The sequence below is a fragment of the Trachinotus anak genome, unplaced genomic scaffold (assembly GCF_046630095.1).
Source record: "Trachinotus anak isolate AG129_WGS33_773 ecotype Australia unplaced genomic scaffold, CSIRO_AGI_Tana_v1 ptg000010l, whole genome shotgun sequence".
In the NCBI taxonomy this organism is placed as follows: Eukaryota; Metazoa; Chordata; class Actinopteri; order Carangiformes; family Carangidae; genus Trachinotus; species Trachinotus anak.
In genome coordinates this window covers 9,670,809-9,683,018 of record NW_027273861.1, presented here as the reverse complement: position 1 = coordinate 9,683,018, position 12,210 = coordinate 9,670,809, and the positions used below count along the sequence as shown (strand labels likewise).

The 12,210-nt window shown below is 44.7% G+C and overlaps 1 protein-coding gene across 2 annotated transcripts; it reads right to left on the bottom strand.

The window, feature by feature from the left end:
- Positions 1 to 45: 45 nt before the first annotated feature.
- Positions 46 to 12,174, bottom strand: pfas (phosphoribosylformylglycinamidine synthase). 2 transcript variants are annotated; one of them, XM_071487388.1, is made up of 28 exons: positions 12,020 to 12,174; positions 10,479 to 10,613; positions 10,189 to 10,324; positions 9,458 to 9,563; positions 9,139 to 9,337; positions 7,892 to 7,997; positions 7,635 to 7,775; positions 7,421 to 7,545; positions 7,201 to 7,329; positions 6,195 to 6,332; positions 5,746 to 5,874; positions 5,565 to 5,638; positions 5,329 to 5,485; positions 5,177 to 5,238; positions 4,900 to 5,061; positions 4,490 to 4,726; positions 4,159 to 4,389; positions 3,785 to 3,965; positions 3,588 to 3,671; positions 3,131 to 3,286; positions 2,603 to 2,722; positions 2,343 to 2,488; positions 2,050 to 2,257; positions 1,639 to 1,730; positions 1,430 to 1,544; positions 1,200 to 1,349; positions 905 to 1,045; positions 46 to 673 (listed from the first exon to the last, which is right to left on the bottom strand). In XM_071487388.1, the coding sequence occupies exons 1-28, from the start codon at positions 12,132 to 12,134 to the stop codon at positions 363 to 365; spliced, it is 4,086 nt and encodes a 1,361-aa protein (XP_071343489.1). In that variant the 5' UTR covers positions 12,135 to 12,174; the 3' UTR covers positions 46 to 362. The 2 variants fall into 2 exon arrangements, with proteins under 2 accessions (XP_071343489.1, XP_071343490.1); XM_071487389.1 differs by having other exon boundaries at positions 11,961 to 12,100.
- Between the last annotated feature and the right edge of the window lie 36 nt (positions 12,175 to 12,210).

Here is a 12,210-nt window from a genome sequence, read left to right as displayed (position 1 = left end):
GTGGTTTTTCTAAATCTTCTAACACACTACACATGCTACTTCTTCTGTTTTGATTAGTTTATTAGCAAGTTTCAGCAGAACAACACTGATAATGTCAGTAGACCTGATTGGTACATTAGTTTTGTAAAATATACCGTGATCAAAATGAAACGTATGGACTGTATGCAAAGTCAACAAGAATCCACAAGATATAAAGTATTACAGCAAGCAAAATGCTAACAGACCTTGTACCACAGTAAGTAAAAAGGTGAAGTACACCACTGAGTGAGTGAACAGGTCTTAACGTTTTAGTTCAAACAACCCAACAAAGACATACATACAAATACTGTTTTGACAGCACCAGAGGTTTAAACAGAGTATTATCACTGTATGTTGCTGCACCAGGCAGCTGCGTTCTTGAACATGCGTAGCCAGGGTGAAGGTGTGAGAGATAGTCTGAAATCCCTCGGGGCCCAGGGCCACTGCCAGCCCAGGGTGCAGCGCTCCGGGTGGGGCATCATGGCCAGATGTCTGCCATCCCTGGAGCAGAGCCCTGCGATACCCTCTGGGGAGCCATTAGGGTTCAGAGGGTACTCTTCAGTGGGATGACCGTGGTCGTCAAGGTAATGCAGGGGGGCGAGCCCACCAGAGATAATCTGGTCCTTCGCTTTGGAGCTACGGAATTGCATCAGACCTGAGGGAAGGAAAGAGGTTGGGGGAAAATCAATATTAAGCACAGCTGCTGATTAGAGAACATACTGACCTGTGACATGGGAGTCAGCAGAGCGGTTGTTGCGCAAGTTCAAAACTGCATTTGACAGCGTCTTATGTATTTCTCACAGCTTGGTGGTTTCAGGCTAAACTGAAACACCTGTTTCACTGTACATGATTGATTCTAACAGATTTGACTTATTCCTGACTTCACCTTCTCCATGTGCAACCCAGACTCCCAGAGCTGATCCCTCCATGCCTCTGAGCCAGATGGAAGGGGACGCCTGGATCCCAACGCTGACAAACCGTGACTCAAACCTGCCAGACTTGTTGTGGGTCAACACCACTTCAGAATCTGGGGTAAAATTGGAAAAGAAAAAGAAAGCATTTTAATCCTGGTAATTGCTGAGTGATGACTGCGTTCATTTCTTCACATTGTTTCACTGTCTCAATTCATGACTGCAATACTATTTTACTAATACTTATTCTGACTGTAAGCAATATTTTACCTGCTCCATTCTGGCCTTCTCCCACCCAGCCCAGCAGGGCGAGTAGCTGGCAGCCGTTACACACACCCAGGCTCAGTGTGTCATCCCGCCGCCGGAAGCGATCAAATTCAGCCTTGGCCTTGGGGTTATATGCAACGGTAGCAGCCCAACCTTTTCATGAAGGGAGAATGTAGTTACTGAAGACAAATGTGTATCTCACAGAGGGAGTTTGTGTGTGTGCGTTTATTTACCTTTAGCAGATCCCAGGACGTCTGCGTAGCTAAATCCACCAACAAACACTACTGCTTTGAAGCGCTCCAGGGTCAGGGTGCCAGAGCACAGGTCCTGCATCGTGACATCCCAAACCTGCACACAAATGTAGGGAGGGGTCAGGCACATCAGCCATACAGCAGGTAAACATAAACCATGTTGATCAAAGGTGATTATACGTTGTACCTACCTCAAATCCAGCCATGTACAGAGACACAGACATCTCCCGGTCTCCGTTACTGCCCTCTTCTCTGACCACTGCTACACGAGGCTGCGCTGCAGCTGAAAGACAAAAATCAGAGAAGTTTATGATCGACAGAAAAGTGTTGATCACAATTTAAACACCTGACAGTCATGAACAATTGCTGCTTATAGCTACTCAAATGCTTGGGCAGGGTTTTCATATTGTAAATGTTAACACCTTTTATTTTTATTTATTTTATTCGGAGTATCTCTTCGATCAGACCCAATTTAGTCTCCTCATTTGACATTATTCTGACAATAAGAAACTCAATGAATTAATTGCAGCGTTTGAAGAAACTCAGCTATAATACATGTTAAATGTATAAATATAAATGTTACCCATTCTGTTTAGTCTTACTGAGCTTGCTGATGCTGGGCATTTCTGAGGGGTCGAAGGTGAGTTTAAAGCAGGGCTGCGTTCTCTTAGCCAGCCCCTCCTCTTCCTGTTTAACACAGAGCTCATTGGCCTGAAGCTGCTCCAGCTGGAAACTGGTGTCCTCCCACAATGCTCTGAGGTGGGGCAGCGGCTCTCTCAGCAGCTCCTGTCCGTCCACACGAACAGTGACCTGGAAGATGAGTGAGAGAAATAGACAGTGATCATCACACATTAAGTGAAAAAGTTTCAGATGGCTGTTGAGGTTGACATCTCACCATAGCCTCTGGTCCGAAGCCGCAGGTTCTTCCGATACGGTGACACTGCACGCCTGCGTCGCTGAATCTCTGACACACTGTTTCGACATGAGACTGTGAAACCTCCACAACCAAACCCAGCTCCTCGCTGAACAACAGCTCCATCACTGCGCAGACAAAGAGGCGGCAAAAACACTGCATCAGTTTATTGTGTCACGCTTACAGCTTGTATGCTATTATGTTCACTTTACAGGGAAACAAAACCGCACGTCAACACTGACCTCCAGTTCCTTGTGATGACAGTTCAACATCAATTCCACGGTTACCTGCAAAGGCCATCTCCAGCAAGCAGGAGATGAGGCCTCCATCACTGATGTCGTGTCCAGCACTCAGCAGACGATCTGAAAGAGGAAAAACAAATCCCAATGTTTTCTCTTCCATTTTTTTTCCTTCCCCACCTTCTAACAACAATTCACTTACAATACACTTAACACTGAATAGCTAATTTACTTAAATTAGCTAATTTAGTAATTCACTTAAATTAGCTAATTTAGTAATTCACTTAAATTAGCTATTCAATGTTACTCAAAAAAAAATCTAACTGACTTACTGAATACAAAAGCTACAACTTTAAAGAGGTAGAAAATACCCAGTACATCCACTAGGTGGCTGTGTCAGTGCAGCACAAAACTGGCTCAAGAAGTGGAGCATGAAAATAAAGCTGAAGTTCTCTCACAGACTGAACCACAGTAAACAAAGCCCCCCCCCCTCTGTGGCAGGTAATATTTTGCCTGTGAGTGCCTGCTGACCGTGTATGAGTGTCTGAGTGGTGTTGAAGCAGGCAGTCAATAGAGCTGGCTGGTCGAGGTCAGGACAGCAATCTCCCAGCTGGCTGTAGCACTGAGCCAGGGCAGAGCCTCCCAGCCGATGATGGCCTGGACTGAGAGGAAGCCACAACAGCACACCTGCAGACAGAGGACAAAGGGTCAGAGGAAGGCCGTCTGTTATTGAATATGTGGCGTGTGTGTGTGTGTGTGTGTGTGTGTGTGTGTGTGTGTGTGTTGGAGAGAGAAATATGTGTGTAATGGATTAAAAAAAAGCCCTGGATGATCAGAATATTTCAAATTCCATATGTCTTATTTTTACATCACAAACTAAAACTATGGCAACCACACACGTGCTTTTTTGTAATTGATTATGAGCAATGGGATTCGAGTCTGTGTGTGTGTGTGTGTGTGTGTGTGTGTGTGTGTGTGTGTGTCATACCTTTGCCATCCGGATCCTCGAGATCGGGCGTGACAGTGGCCGTGATGTCAGGACAAACAGCATATGCAGAGATAACCAGGGCACCTGAAACAGAAGCAGGATGAAAGCCAAGTTTAATCAAAACACACACACACACACACACACACACACACACACACACACACACACACACACACACACACACACAGTGAGAGTACCTGGAGCTTTGACCGTCTCTTTCCCCACTCGAGCAGCCATACTCAGAGAGTCCTTGCCCCCATCGATGGCCACTCCCAGCTGACCCATGACCTCACACATGGCTTTACAGGCCTCCCACAAACAAGCTCCTTCACCGGGCAGCTTGGCCGCCCACATCCAGTTCCCACTACACTTCACATCCTGAAAACACACGTCCAGGACACTTATGTTGGGGTCAAAAACAAATTGTTGGAAATGATAATAATCAATCTTATTTCATTAAGAGGGGACAGAGTTTTGTGTTAATTATTTTGCAGGTGTCACTTGATAAATTTCTCCTGTTGACTTAAAAAAGATCCTTTTAATTTCCTCACGCTCTCTGTTATCCTCTCACCTTCAGCGCAGTGACTCTGGCAAACACCAGATTGGTCAGAGCTTCCCCGACAGCCATACGAGCCCCCGCCGCAGGACAGACCAGCCCTTTGATTGGCTGCTCCCCGATGGCCGTCGCTGCTCCCTCTAGGCTGAACGGTGACAGAGCAACAACAGCCACGTCGGCCAGTGGCGTGTGCAGAGGCCCGACGCACTGTTGCTGGGCAACCAACCCAGTTACAGACCGGTCCACCTGGGAGAGGGAGCGAGTGAAGAAGTGGAGAGCCACATGCTGTCTGCACATATTTACTTCTGGAGAGACAGACAGTGTAAGACGGGGAGGTCACACACACCTTGTTGGTCAAGTAGCGTTTGGATGCCACAGCAGGCAAACGTAAAACTCTTTCCAGAGCATCTTTTACTGTCAGCCCAGCAGGAAGAGCCAGCTGCTGATGGGTCGGGGTCAGACGCTCCATCTTAAACTCCTTCTGAGGCATCTTTCCCAGAACCCACTCCAGCTGCAGGTCTACAGGACAGCGCCCTCTGTCTGCCTGATCAGCACTACCCCCCTCATCATCCACCAGCACGATCTGTGGGAGAAATCAGACAGAAATAAACAGAATGAGGATGATCTGGAAACTGATTCGTTGTGACACTGGAGGCTTTACAGCCATATGACCCTGCCGGGGACCACTGATCACTAAAGCAGATCGATCAGCATACTGGATGTGCAGTTATCAACTTGATCTAGGCTGAAACGTGCCTTGCCGTCTCCGGTGATGTTTCCCACAAAGTCAACGGGACACTTCTCCCTCTGACACACCGTCTCCAGGAAAGACCTATCTGATGGGCGGAGCAGCAGGGCATTGCTCTCCTGATACTCTGCTCCCCACAGCTCCAGCACACTCAAAGTGGGGTCACCTTTCTGCACAGCAGAGAGAGAGAGAGGAAGAGGGCAAAAATAAGCATGAAATAAAAAGTGAAATTGAATGTGTGTTTGTGTATCCTGGTGTTCGTAGCTGTGTTCATTTATTGATTACCTTGAAACTGCTGCAGTAGATCACAGCTCCAGCTGGCTCACTGAGCTCCTTGAGCACATTACCTAAAGATGAGAATATGTCTCAATACGTTAACTCTTGTATAATTTCCTAAGCTTTTTATACATGCAGTAAAAAAAAGCCCTGTTTTATACCGTTTCCTCCTGCCCCCTGATCATGTATACTGCAGATTGGATTCCCATTGCTTCTTTCCAGACATGCCCTGAGAGCACGATTCATCTTCTGCTCCATCTCAGCGTCACCCCTCTGCACTGCACCCAGATCCCTGTCACTGGAGTTGTCCCCCTGGACCTACAAGACAAAATATATTCAAATACACTGAAACCACTGCACCAGGTGGGGTCACTGCGATTTAATGTAGCGCCCCTACTTGTACAGAGGAGGCCGCTCCGCCTCCCACGCCGATCCTGTACACGGGCCCTCCGATCTTCACCACTTCCATTCCTGATCGAGAAGAACAGCAGAGGGAAACTGTGAGTCATTGATCGATGTGTGTAAATATAGCCACTGCATTGATTAAACTCATTTCACACACTGAGTTAATACGTTACCAGTCTCCGCCTCTTCTTTCTTCACATGTGTATCTTCAATAGAGCCGAGACCACCGCTGAACATGATTGGTTTAATCCACTCTCGCCGCTCGCCGTTAGCCAGCCGCATGCCGAAGGAGCGAGCAAAACCTGGAGGAGTGAATACAATAACAGTATACAATTCATCAGGAAACTGACAGAAAATGTATTTAAAATTCAGAGCTGATTGTTTCTGTATTATTATAAAAGGAGAAAAACTTTCAGACATATACCGTTTACAGTTTTACAGACACTACAAATTGTATCTGTAAATTGTCCGTTTGTCTAAAAATATCTTAACAGTTCGGCTGTGGTTACTTCTGAAAACGATTTACATCCCTCAGTTCTGTTCTGTCACCTTTTTGATTCAGGTAAAGAATCAACTGTTTAACCCCGAAAGGCTTCAGTAGATATGATGAAGGTTTTCCTACCCGACAGGACAGGTTCTCCAAACTTGTTGCCGTAGTCTGACGCTCCATCACTGGCCTCGATGGCCACCTGCAGCGGCGGGGCGAAGCTGGAGGGATACTCCCAGCCCTCTCCTTCACACTCCCAGGGGAGAACGTAACCTGGAGAGGTGACAGTCAGAAAAGACGTGTTAAGAAAGATTTTATGAAGCACTGTCCAAGTTGGTTTTCTTTGTCTCTTTTAACTGTGTCACTTTATATTCTCATATCAGGTACAATGTGCCTCGGGCCTCAATTTTGGGACCAATTGCACATCATTTGCAGACATGGCATCTCTTGTCAGTCTAAATGCTGATGACACCCAGATGTACCTCATTGCTAGGCCCACTGACACAGGCATGCTACAGGACTGCTGAAAAACTGGATGTCAACACATTTTCTTCAGCTCAACTCCAACAAAACAGCGACGCTACAAGAAATCTGGGTGTTTTTTTTGGTGATAGTAATTCAAGTTTTTAACACCAAACCATGAAGCTTGTTCAGTCATCATGATGATCTATTTTAACTTTTAAAGGCACAGAGATCAGATTACATACTTTAAATTCCTTACGCCTTTTTATTTGCCAAACCAAAAGTCTTTTCAGGCTGTCCTGACCTGATTTGCCAGGATTTTAACCAGAACCAAGAGATTTCCTAACAGTGGTGCCCATAAGTAATGGAAATGATTTTAAGATGATTTTATTTTTAAGGCTCTTCATGGCCTCTCTGCTTGTTATATTTCTGAAAGCATATCCTGATTTTACTTTCAGAAGTTTTTATTTAAAAATTTTACTTGAACATCCTTATATTTATGTTAATTACTAAACATTTTTATTTCTTTTATGTTACATTTCAGGAATTGACTGTCTGTTTCATCACAAGGTCTGTTGATTTTATAATTTGATTTGAATTAGCCGCCTTGTGTTTTATCAGTGATAAAGATTAAAATTATTATCATAAGTGAGGAGAATGAAGTCAAACCCAGTCTGACCTGGTATGTGCAGATTGCCGAAGCAGTACCCTGCAGTGCCGGCGATGACGTGGCCTCCGCGTCCAGCACTCTGCACATCTCTGATACGACCTCCTGTCCCTGTGGTGGCACCACTGAACGGTGCTACACCTAGAGATGAGATGGAAAATTATTATAAGGAAAAAAAACAACACATGAGGAAACTTATGTTGCAAGCACACATCATTTTGTGTGTCCGGACCTGTCGGGAAGTTGTGTGTCTCTGCAGTGAAGATGACATGTCGCAGTGAGTGCCGTGTCTCGTACGGGCTGGCTTGGGAAGGATCTTTTGGGAAAACACACTCTAGTTCCATGCCTTTGATACCACTGGACAGACAAACACATTGAGTCAGTGTGAAATCCACACGCACATGAACACACAGCATCTGTGGTTGCTGTGCCGCTTCCACTCCTACCTGCTGTTGTCGCAGAACTTGATGACGTTGTTCTGGTTGCTGTGCCGCTGGGTGTCCATTATGAGACTGAAAAGAGTCTCCTTCTGCTCCTGCCCGTCGATCACCATCCGCCCCCGGAAGAACCAGTGACGACTGTGCTCGCTGGGACACCACGGTGCAAAGAAAACATTAAAGAACAAAAAAAAAACACTCAGAGCTGAGCTACACACATGCAACAAAGCTATCCCGCTAATCCGCTCACTGCAGACAAACCCCACCTGTTGGACTGGGCCAGGTCAAAACACTCCACGCTGGTGGGGTTCCTTTTAATCCTCTGGAACATTGATGTGTAATAGTCCAGATCCCAGGAGTCAAAGGCCAGACCTGCGTTCAACACAACACACACACATGAGATTTTGAATTGACAAAAAAAACAAACAAAAAAAAAAAAACATACATGTAGAATTTGTTCTTATAACAGCACTGCAAACGTCATCCCACGCAAAAATCAACACTAATCAAGATGCAAATGAATCAATCAACAGAAACACAGACACACACAGTGAGATCTGCATGCTTCAAGAGACCAGAAACCCAAAAACTGTTTCACACAGTTTCAGTTTGTGTACAATTAAATTAAAATCTACAGAATTTAAACTTTACAGACACTGATAAAAGATTATTAATGAAAACATGTGCTGCTTTAAACTATGCCATGTCACTCATAATTTGTGTCCCTTTTATTAAACACCACATTTAACTCAACCCGGGAAGCAAAATAGTTAAGGAGAAATTAAGCAGCTATAGCCTCAATAAATTTCATATAGGCCATTTTTAATTATCTACCCAATTCACCAGTTGAGCATGGGTGAACCTACAAAATATGTACTGAAATTATTCTCATCTATTTGAGCAGCTTGTGAATATTAATGAAGCTGGTTGGAAGTGAATAAGCAGAGCATGAACATAAGCCACGCAAAACGTTCTGTGCGGCAGTGAAAGTCTGGACCTGTTCATGTATAAGAGAGGAACAGCTTGTGAAAACGTAAAAGTGAAATATATTAGTTTCTGTGCACTACGTCTGTTTTGGAAAGAAAAGTGAGCTGAGAAGATGGATTTCAAAGTCTTGATACTGATAAACCGGCTGCTACTTATTCAGTATCTGACTTTCCATTAAACAGATGGAGCCTTTATTTCTTTTTGGGTTTCATTTGCTCTCACAGCACATTAGACACACACACACTCAACAAACACTCAACACACATGCACGTGTGAGATAATGAGCAGCAACATCGCTGTCCTGTGACTTTAACCAGCCGTGTAATCATGTGACATTATTACCTCCATCAGCACACACAATGTACTCACAGAGAGCTGCAAGACTGAAAAGAGGCATGGAGACAGAGAAAGGTAAGAGTGCATTAAGTCTGAGTGACAAAAGTAGGAGCAGAGATGGAGAGAGGAGAGGCTGAACAGGGCAAAGAGGAAATTATTCAATGTGGAAACTGTAATGGGAGTTACTCACCCAGATCACTGTTTGCCGTCTCCAAGGCTGCACGACCCTTCCCCAGGATGTCCACCTCAAACACCGGCTGTGGTTTGGTTTCCACGGTGAATGAGGTGATTGGATGTTGATAGATACACTCTGTCATACTGTCATACAGACACTCAATCAGCCCCTTTTGATCTCCATTGAGCTTGGTAACACTCTCTCCCTTTTTGGCCTGGAGGGAAAGAGAAGCAGGGACATGAAGTGACAAAACGACCCTAAGTCAGTTCTCTATATCATCATTTTTCTGTGTGTGTGTGTGTGTGTGTGTGTGTGTGTGTGTGTGTCTTCAAACCTTGATTAGAAACCTGCGAGACAGCTCGACCCTTGTGACATTAGTGAGGCCGGCACTCTGGCAGATGGACACAGCATTAGTGGACCAGGCGGTGGAGAAGTTCAACCTGAAGGGCAAAACTGCATCATATCACCCAGAGACCATACGTTTTCAATCTTTTCTCTCTGCTGGTGCCAACTGAATAAGTTCATCTGATTCATATCTGATTTTTTTTTTGGCATTTTGTATGAATATTCACAATAAGGATGAATATTAATGTTGTGTGACCTCTGCTCTATTGACACTTACACACAAGGAATATTAAAATAATGAAAATTATTATGATATTTAAGGAGCACATGCTCAGACCTTCAATGTTTTGGACACTTTGAGCTTTCCTCCAGCACCGCACTCACACAAACTTAACATTTTCAGTCTGTTTAATAATTCTCTACGAATAGAAAATTGTAAAGGGTAAGTATCGGGCTTTGCTTTTATCTGGTGGTAGTGAACGCTGCAGCCTCTTGGGGTCACTAGCGGGGCTTCAGACTTGTTTATCTGACATAGAGAGAACTGTGATGAAGGTGCTGCTTAAAGCTTGGGAAGCTTGACTTGTCAAGAATAAACTTTCATGTTCAACAAACACAAATCTGATGTCTTCGGTATCAGGAAAACAAAGCCAACTGTAGGACAAAAGCAGAGCCGCAGCCTGTAATACCGGTAATTCATCAGACCGGAGGGTGCATCCGTACCTGGGTCCGATCTCCACCAGTTTCTCCCCGCTGCCCTCTGTGAGGTTTGGTTTCTCCGACAGTGACTCCGCCTGCAGGGAAGGACAAAACAGCCAGAGGAGAACCTCCTTCTGCTCTGCACTGAGACTCTCACAGCCTGCAGCAAGAAGAGAGCAACAAGACAAACTTTTCAGAGGTGGAAAACATGGCAGAGGGATAAATTGAACAAGGAAAGATTAATGTACATGTATAGTATTTTATCAGTTATTTTGTTGTCCTCAGCCTTAAATGATTAGCTGTTGCACACTCACCAGTCAGCTCCACATTGTAGCACAGCTCAGAGGTGATTGACAGCTGGGGGTAGAGCTTGGCTGCCCGCTGTAAGGCCCGCCCGTTCACAGCTTCATTACTATAGAACCGCACCACAGCCATGACTGACAGAGAGACTGAAAAGGAAATTCACTTTAAAAACTGAGGGACCTCCATTATCAAAATCAATCACAAAACGTCACAGATGATGGATTTCAGGCATCATTGGTCAATGAAACTGATCCACTCCTTCTTACTAAGTGCATATTCTACAGTAATGGATCACTAAATCAGAGGTCAAAGGTCAATACTGATGATCAATGATATGTAAGGAATTGCATTTTCTCACTGAGGGTGACCTTTGTCTCCAGTTCAGACCAGGTCAAGACAAACCAATACTCAGATGGCTGGCCACTAATGAGAACGTGCAGCGCCTGGAGTATTAACACAGCCATGAACACACCAGGGTCTCCATGACATCTGTGTAAGGTCTCAATGTGTTCAGATTTTATATACAGTCTTTGGTTCAGACCATAAAGATTACGGTAAACAACCAAGTCAAGTACAATTCTGCTATTAGCCTCATCAACAAGGCTAGAGAGCCCCACTGTTGCTGATCAATTGCACCAATCACCAGAAAAAATTCCTTGTATGTGAAAACATACTTGGCAATAAAACTGATTCTGATTCTGATTCATCTGCAAACATGTTTTAATAATGATGATTTAATCAAAATAAAGAGTCTACGTGGATGGTAAACCTGTCTAATCTCAATTCATCTACTGATTTGAAATGTGAAAAAATAATGGTGTAATTGCTGCAGCAAGTTGCAACTTTTTTTTTATCCAAGAACCCTGTTTCGCAGGTGACTGCATCTGTGTTTTCATTCAGCATGTAAGCAACAACCCCTGCAACATAAGGTTCATTTATTTACAGTGTTAATGTTCCTGCATGGCTAATCCATCACAATGATTAATGCATGTCTTTTTTCAAAACTAATGCAAACTCTTTGAACACACACACACACACACACACACACACACACACACACACACACTCTCTCTCTCTCTCTCTCTCTCTCTCTCTGCCTCCTGATAATTGGGACACTGATTGTGTGCATGTTGGAGGTCACACACAGCACGGTCAGGAGCTTTTTGTTAGTCCACAACCACATTGAGAAGACTGTGCAGCCCCCTTTCAACACACACACACACACACACACACTAATAATTCCCTGTTACCTTTACGGTACATTAGTAGAAGACATGCATTTATCTTTGTGATGGATTAGCCATAACATTTACACAGTAAATAAATGAACCTTTTGCTGCACGGGAAATGAGGCAAATGTATCTTTACAGTATGTCAGCACAGCGTCGGGTCAGTCTCCTCTGTCTCGAACCGCTGCGTCGAAGCTAAACTTGCTAACTTAAAATATGTGCCGGAGTTAGCAGAGAGCTAGTGAGCGAGGTTAGCTAACTTACGGGAAGCAGCTTCAGCGGTGGGCTCTTGGTGTGGGATGGAGAGTTCAGTTTCCGCTCACCCTGGGGTCCTGAGGAAGCTCCTGCTCCTCTTGCATGGGCTTCTGAAGGAGGCTCGGTCGGCGGAGGTCTGCACACTGACGGGACAGGACGGATGATGGACCTCTTCACCCACATGTGAGCGCTCCAACTGTATGCGCATGCGCGACTGTCACTTCCATTCATTTGAAGGAGTGTGGATGATCTCAGAGCA

Bases quoted from the DNA above. Each gene is read 5' to 3' on its own strand.
- pfas (XM_071487388.1), bottom strand. From the start codon at position 12,134: ATGTGGGTGAAGAGGTCCATCATCCGTCCTGTCCCGTCAGTGTGCAGA. The intron at 3,672-3,784 runs GTACTCTCACTG...CTTCTGTTTCAG, and splicing joins AGAGACGGTCAAAGCTCCAG to GTGCCCTGGTTATCTCTGCA. The intron at 2,258-2,342 runs GTGAGATGTCAA...CTCATCTTCCAG, and splicing joins GCTTCGGACCAGAGGCTATG to GTCACTGTTCGTGTGGACGG.